The sequence below is a fragment of the Pan troglodytes genome, chromosome 9 (assembly GCF_028858775.2).
Source record: "Pan troglodytes isolate AG18354 chromosome 9, NHGRI_mPanTro3-v2.0_pri, whole genome shotgun sequence".
Taxonomy (NCBI): Eukaryota; Metazoa; Chordata; class Mammalia; order Primates; family Hominidae; genus Pan; species Pan troglodytes.
This window is the reverse complement of record NC_072407.2, coordinates 26,310,866-26,318,562: the sequence shown is the minus strand read 5'-3', so window position 1 is coordinate 26,318,562 and position 7,697 is coordinate 26,310,866. Positions and strand designations below refer to the sequence as shown.

The following is a 7,697-nucleotide window of genomic DNA, read 5'->3' as shown; positions in this document are numbered from 1 at the left end:
AAATAGAATACTGGAATTATTACACATAAAAGTAGAAGAGTCAAAATTTGTCTAGAAAAAGAATAACACAGTAGTTATACCGATTCATTGTGGCTGACTTGTAAGCCTGGCCAATGGTACTTTTTGCAATGCTATTTTTCTTCATAACATTCTTTAGTTACATAACAGCTATTAACAATTTAAAGGAAATATGAGAGAGTTTCTTTCAAAACAATAGATTCCCTTTTTGAATGATTGGTACAGATTTCTCACCTTCAACTGCAGTCAATCAACAGAGATCCATACCTACTCATAGCACCCAACACTACAAAATCATTTTGGAATCTAAGTTTTATTTTGACACATAATAGTGGTCACATTGAAATTTTCTTTAGCTTTTCTCTCACTTTCATTAGGTGTCTTTTTTAAGAGATATACCTCTTATCAACCACAGCTGGACCAAACTTCCTCGGAACAGCTCTTTCTTCCAAAGAAACACACAGGATTCAGAAGGAAATAACTCCTCACTCCTCCTCTTTCTCATCTCCCGTCATTTTCATCTGTCCTCCTTTCCTTCTCCTCTTCTTTGATAACTTGCATAATGGCTTGGTTAAAAGAAGAATGTTAAAGCTAAGAGGTGTCAAAAGACACAGCAAAAATAAGACAGCATTTCATTTAAGTAAAACAATCCTTTCTTAATGGATTCCTCTAAAATAAATGTTTTGAAGTAGATTTTGCTTCCTGTGTGCAAAGGAAAGTTGATGAAGGCAAGGATGAAAGAGGGCCTTTGAAAAGAGTTAAGTATTTTTTTGGCTTTGGCACTTAAAATTTTATTTCACATAAAATCTCAAATGTTCCCTAGAACATTCTGAAAACAAAACAAAACTATGCGCTTGGTCAGCAGATAAAATCACCTGCCATGCTGGTAATTATCAACTTACATGTGGTGGTTGGGTGCTCTTAATGCAGCCCTCCCATAAAAACCAATGGGTTTAATTAGATGAGACACATCTATCTGAGTTGGTTTGGCTACTGATTTTGGTTAGCATGGTTTCAGGAAAGTGAGGAATACCTGTATTTCATTTTTAAATCTGAAAAACAAAGATAAGCTTCTTGATGAGAAATTTAAAGGTGAATAAAAAATATCAGTCCATAACATTTTAAAAGGAAAATATTTATTAATCCATGGGAATTATTTACTTATCTTAAAAACGATTTCTTCCCTTGCTGTTTTCTCCATTCACTTCCAGAAACCCAATAATTTAGTTGGTATATTTTAAAACTGCAGTGTACAGATAACTTTGTGAATTAAATTTGTTTTTATTTATCATACAGTCTACCTCTATGAATACTTTTAAGCCTTAAAAATTAAAGCTTATATTCAAGAAACCAATTTCCATGCTCTTTCTTATTTTTATCAGCACCCAGGAAGGAAGCAATATGAGCTGTGTGCACTGTACACTATAGCAATGGAGAATCTGATTTGACAAGCCAAAGATCCTACACTGGTGGCACACATCATGGTAAGCCTGACATGTTTTTTCAAGAAAGAAATATTATCTTCTCTACATATGAAATCATCTTTCAATAATGAGATCATTTCATTTCAAATTACCCAAAATATTCATAAAGTCTACTCAGTGGATGACAAATCAGTACTGGGGATTAGTCCCAGTCCAAACTGGGGTGACTGTCTCATAGTTTATAAAATCCATAATCCCCAGTTCTATATGCTTACTATTGATCAGTAGTTAATACCATCTGCCATATATTTAATACTGGCAGTACCACAATAATTTATTAGCATTAGATAATGAAATATTAGTTTTAAATATTGTGATAAAATTTCTTGTATGTGTGATTAAAAAACAATATTCTTTTGGAGGTGAATTATAATTTGAAACTGGAGATTTAAATACTACATAACTGGACTATATCACTCTAGTGCTAATAATTATATATATAGATGTGTGTGTGTGTATACACAAATTTATACATATTTAGTTTTTTTAAGTGAAAAAAGAACAAGGATTTTTGTGCATGTAACACAAGCCTAAATTTGAGAGGAATAATTCAACAAACATTTTTTCCCCCTTAGATTATTAAGTCCATGAACTCATTCTTAGTTGGTTGATTCACTTTTGGTGTTCAAGACTGTGGTTGTTATTACACTGACAATTTCATTAAGACAAGCTTACATTTAAGATGTTACATCACATCAAATCACTAGCTAACAACATGACTTCTTGTGTGTCAGAGGTATTGGAACAAGGCACTGAGCATTGTATAAGATGATACATCAATAGAAAAGGTTGTAAACTTATTAAAATATTTGCAATTATTTTAAAGCAAAGAAATGTTTATCATAAACAACTTGTATCTAACTTATACAAAAAGGTTTCATGATGTGAAATTGGCATTCCAGAAGAAAAGTGATTTTTAAGAAATAATTTAACAATTTTCTAAATTAAAATCAACAAATTAATCAATATACATTGTCCTGCATCCATTAACTACTAAGAAAACACATTTACTTCTGTATTGTATCTTTGCTTGAGAACCTGAAGCAATCTAACAGCTTCATAATGTTGTTTTCCAGATAAGATCAGTCTTGAAACTATTATAACCAAATTATTATCTCTAAGAACCAAGTTGTTTTATGTTGAAACCCAAAATTTCAGTCTCGAGAAAAGGAATTCTGCCTTTACCAGGAAGAACTATCTGGGATTCTGATGGTAGTTGAATGTATGAGGAATAAACCTCTGCTATGATACATTAACACCTTAATGTGTGAGTTTTCTTATGTCATCTGATCTTGGCAATTCATTTGCATATTTTAAAATGATAGGATATATAGGGCTCAGTCAGTCTCTTTGATCCCTTTCTTTTTGCCCCAACATTTTTCTTAATGGGGAAGGAGGTATCAAATAACCCAAGAGAAGACCACAAAAATTAATACATGCACTGGAAAGTGATGGGACAGCCCAAGGCCAGTGTTTCTTACTAAACTGCAAGACTCCATAATTTCCCAGTATTCTGATTCTACCTGCACTTTCAACAGTCATTTACAGCACCTCAGAAAACAACATCTGGAGAGGGCCCAGTCAATGAAGCAGAGAAGTAGTACATTTCCAACATCACAAAGTTGGCCTCTGTAAAAGTGTATAAAAACTTTGAGTTTAAAAAAAAAAAAAAGAAAAAAAAAAGGGTAAAATTGACATATGGCTTCTGGCGTCTGGCCCTAAAACCAGAGGATAAAGTGAAGTAAGGCAGATCACCTGCTGCTTCCTCATTATACTGATTAGAGTGTTGATTTAGCCAGCTGTGCTTTGTTTTCCTCAATCATGACATGCTTGGCAAATTCATTAGAATTAATTCCCAAGTTCTCTTTTAATTTGTTGAGCTCAAAATCATGGAGAATCTTGATAGTCATTAACTTTTCTCTCTTGATTCTCTCCACAACATCTTTTGGAACATCAGGTATCATCCAGGCCAGCAAAAATTTAACTAAAAACACAACATGCTAGAGGAAATATAAAGGAAAGATTAGATGCTGTTAGAGGTGTCACATGCTCAGCAGAAAGTCTTTACAAATCATTTAACTTATTTAAGAAACTGCTCAACATATGAGGTAGAAAGGCAAGGAAGAAGATATGGTCTCTGTCCTAGAACTTTCATACAAAGATCAACATCAAACAAATAAATATATACTTAAATATGTAACTAGCAATATTCCAGTTGAACATGATTATTGAATATACTCTTTATCACTGCTCCTTCCTGAAAACCTGATAAAATATTTATAAAGGAATTAGACTCAAAAGAGTGAAAAAGGTTAGCAAACTTGCAAATGGTGATGTGGTGACTGATAGTGGAAACCAAAAAGACAAAAGCCAATTTTGTTTCAGATTGTCAGAAAAGTTCAGGAAAGAAGGCAATAAGGACTTTTGAAGGTATTAGTATGAGTTGGAGTTGAAAACAAGAGGATTAGATACAAATTTGCATAAGGAGCACTTGAATTTTTGGAGCCTTTCTCCCATCTGTATCCAGGTATTCTTTCACTCCATGCTATACCCCGGAAACAGCTGAAGAGTTTGTTTTCTGCAGAAATTATACCAGAAAGCTGTGAATCCAGGGGCACCATACGCAGTGGAGGTATGACAACATATTGAAAAAAATAAAAAGTAAAAACAGTGAAATTCAGCACAATGAACTGTGAGATACATAGCCCCTCTGCCTTGCTCAGGTCTTAGAAGACAGGTAGCCACAAAATATCTCAATAGACAGATACAAAGGGCTTTCTCTGGGAAAAATAACTATTCTGTAAAAGCAGAACTGTGGATGTCAAAATTTTGTAAGGATCCAATGAAAATATCAGCTCACTACCTTATCAACCTACAGTGAAACCCACCAAGTTACATCACTCCTGTATGCACAAAATGCTTAAAATCAGCTTTTCACTTCCACACTCTTAAACATGAGCAGAACCACCAAATATGTAGGTAAGTCGTCTCTGACATGGAAAAAAAAAAAAGAAAAGAACCAGATATAAGGAAAGGAGTAAAAGAAAAAAGTAGAATTTTAAAAAAGATATTAATCCAGGTTTTCATAGAAAGCAAATAATTAGAATTTCAAACTAGGAAGTGTAAATCTGAATAACAGCAGTTCCAGAGAGACAGCACAAAGAAAGAAAAAATTTATCAAAGAAAGACATTATCAAAAATTTATCAAAGAAATTATGCCAGCAAATTTTCTCAACTTGAAGGGTAAGTACGTTTTTAGATCTAAGGGGCTCAATGAGCGTTCAAAACAATGAATATTGACAAATAGCAAAGAACCATCTTGTGAAGCTTCATAAAAATGGGGCTAATGACAGAATCCTAAAACAGTATTGATTTTAAAAATAGATAATACACAAAGACTGGGGAGTCAGAATAGTATTGCATTTTGTAGCAATACTGGAAGCTGAATGAAAATGAAGCAATATCTTCAAAATTTCAGGAATACCAAAATAAAGTTGATTAAAAATTTTTTTTAAGAAAAACAACTTTTAATTATAAATTCTATTCCAAATAATCACATGTAAGGAAAGAAAAGAAATTTTCAATCTTCAATTTCTCAAAAATGGACTGCCCATAATTTTTCCTCAGAAAATTACTAGAAGATGTGCTTCACCGAAATAAGCTAGTAAACCAAAAATGGGAGAAACACAGATTGCAGAAAATTTAGTCTTCAATAGAAGACAACATGAAGAGAAGTCCCAGGATGATGCTTGGTTGGAGCCTGCAATGATTACAAAAAATTAACACAAATAATAAATAAATTAAAACAAAAGAATTCCTGAAGTAATTTACTGGCTGAAAGGTGATCTAAACTTCTGATGCAAAATGTTGGAATGAAAGACTGATAAATTCATAAGGAACTAAGAGACAGAGGGAGAAAAGAAAAGTACAATTACAATAAAAGAAATATGTTCAGAATATAAGACAGGAAACAGATGTGACTAATATTTATAAAGTCATAATTTATAAACCCTGACTATTGTATTTATATAAAATCTCTTAAAACTCTGATGGACAGAAATATTTCAGAATTGAGATTAAATATTAAAAATATGTAATTTAGTGTATAAACCAGCAGGGTCTCAGGTGGCACTCTGTATCAAACACTTAAATATTTCTGCAGCAAAGTAAATGAATAGTCACACTAAAAATAATAAAGGCAGAATTAGATCATATGTTGCTGCTAAATAAATTATCAAAATACTTCCTGTTTTCTGAGGTTTTGAATTTCAGAATGAGACAAAAAAAATATGCTTTAATTATTGAGCAGTAGGAGAAAGTTTTTTTTCCCCCCCTCTCTCTTTCTGTCTGTGTGGGTGTGTGTGTGAGATCTGCCAAAGTAGACTGTCAGTAATTGATAGCTCAACCTAAAAAATAAACATATATAACTGCAAAGTGATCTTCTTTTGCCATACAAGGGCAACTACTAGAAGAATGAGTTAAAAAAATTGAGAAGTTTACTTTGGATATTAGGATTTTAGGGTAGGCAGGTATATTATGTACGATTGCTCTTTTGTTTTTTTCCCATGCAGAACTATTTGATTTTTAAAATTACATGTGAAACCTTGATAACAATAAAAATAAACAGAAACTGGTTGGAATGGCATGTTCTTGGGTTAGGATTGTCTTTTATCGGGCTTTATTCCAGGGTGAAAAAGTACCTTTCTTTTATTTTCCCTCCCTGATAGGCCTTCTTGCCCTATGATTTGTATCACTCAATTTGAAACTTTGTCCAATACTGCCTCTGTATTGTTTACCTTTTCTTGCATGCCTTATCTCTATAACTACACTAGATATTCCACAAGAGAGGAAGCATAATATAGTAGACAGAGCACATAAGCTTGGGAGTGAGGCACATTTGGCATTGAGACTCAGCGCTAATGTTAGTTAGTTAACGTTAAGCCAGCTACTTATTTTTGCTGAATCTCAGATTCCTTTTCAAAGGTGAGCGATAAGGTCTAATTAACAATGTTGTTATGATTTAATACAGCCTCTGGAACTAGTAAGTAATAGGTATTCTGTAAAATCAGTGGGTTATTTCCCCTTTTCCTGACTTGAAGGGAAAAAACCATATTTGTTTTCCTTTCCTTTTCTGTCACCATGACATGTTCAACAATAATAAGTGAATAATAGGCAATCCATTGTACTAAGAATATCCCTAAGGTGCTTTTTATGACTACAAATACAATAGTTCCTTCAAGACAATTTACTGAGATATTGCTAACTTTCTGATGAGAGGTTACCTTTAGAAATATCTGCCTAAAGAGAGAAGAGAGTAACTCGAATGAAAGTTAAGAACAGCTTACTTCCATAACAATGATGAAGGTCATCTTGGCAGCAAGGACATGCCAGAATTGCATATTATGAAAATATTTATTCTCGTCATCAGGAGGATATCTGTAATCTCTGTACCTGAAAAGTGGAAGTAAATGCAAAAATAATAATAATAATAATAGTTATAGCTTCAACTAGAGAGACCTAACATAATTTCTTATTATTTCTCTTAACAGACCTTTCTAGTTGATCAGAAAAATCAGGTCAAAGTTAACTGATATTATGAAACATTTATCTTTCTTGTTCACATAAAGTCAGGGTATATGCTACTTCTGTGCAAAATAGATCTAAGAAGAAATACACAAGAGGAACTTCTCTCTTGCCCTTCAAAGACAAGCTTCTCAAATGAGTTATTCAAAATTTGCTGCTTCCACTTCCTCTTTTCCCACTTAACACTCCCAGTCCTTTCCTTCTCTCCTATCCTTAAACTGCAGGTATATTTTAATCCTTTGATTTGACTTTCAAAAATAAGAATATTATATATAGGCCACTTCTATCTTCTTGGAACTCTGTTTTCTCTTGGCTGTTCTGATGCTGTATTGCTTTGTTTTTCTTAACACAATTCTGAAGTTTTCTTAATGTTCAACTTTGTGAGTTCATTCTCTTCTATAAAGTCACTGGATACTGGTCCTCCTCAAATATTTAGTCCAGCTAAGGGGTAATGACATCCAGAAATCTGACACCAGTGGCCATGCTCTTAAACACATTAGGCTATGATTTAACTATACTCAAATATGTAATATAACAATATAATAATGTCTGCTTGTCTTGCAATATTTTGCTCTTTTTTGTTTGGAGTCTCAAATGAAACAGCTGGTTTAA

General features: G+C 33.0%; 1 protein-coding gene across 26 annotated transcripts in view; it reads right to left on the bottom strand.

Annotated features, from left to right (window-relative positions):
- Positions 1-312: 312 nt before the first annotated feature.
- ANO5 (anoctamin 5) overlaps positions 313-7,697 on the bottom strand; it is a 91,702-nt gene continuing 84,317 nt past the window's right edge. For 19 of the 26 annotated variants that reach the window (XM_016920570.4, XM_063783925.1, XM_063783924.1 and 16 more), the window contains 2 exons: positions 6,848-6,953; positions 313-3,502 (listed from right to left, as the gene is read on the bottom strand). In XM_016920570.4, the coding sequence (XP_016776059.2) occupies positions 3,281-3,502; positions 6,848-6,953 (328 nt within the window). In that variant the 3' untranslated portion in view covers positions 313-3,280. The remainder of the gene's footprint in view (positions 3,503-6,847; positions 6,954-7,697) is intronic. The other 7 variants (XM_063783919.1, XM_063783920.1, XM_063783930.1 and 4 more) reach the window with 1 other exon arrangement.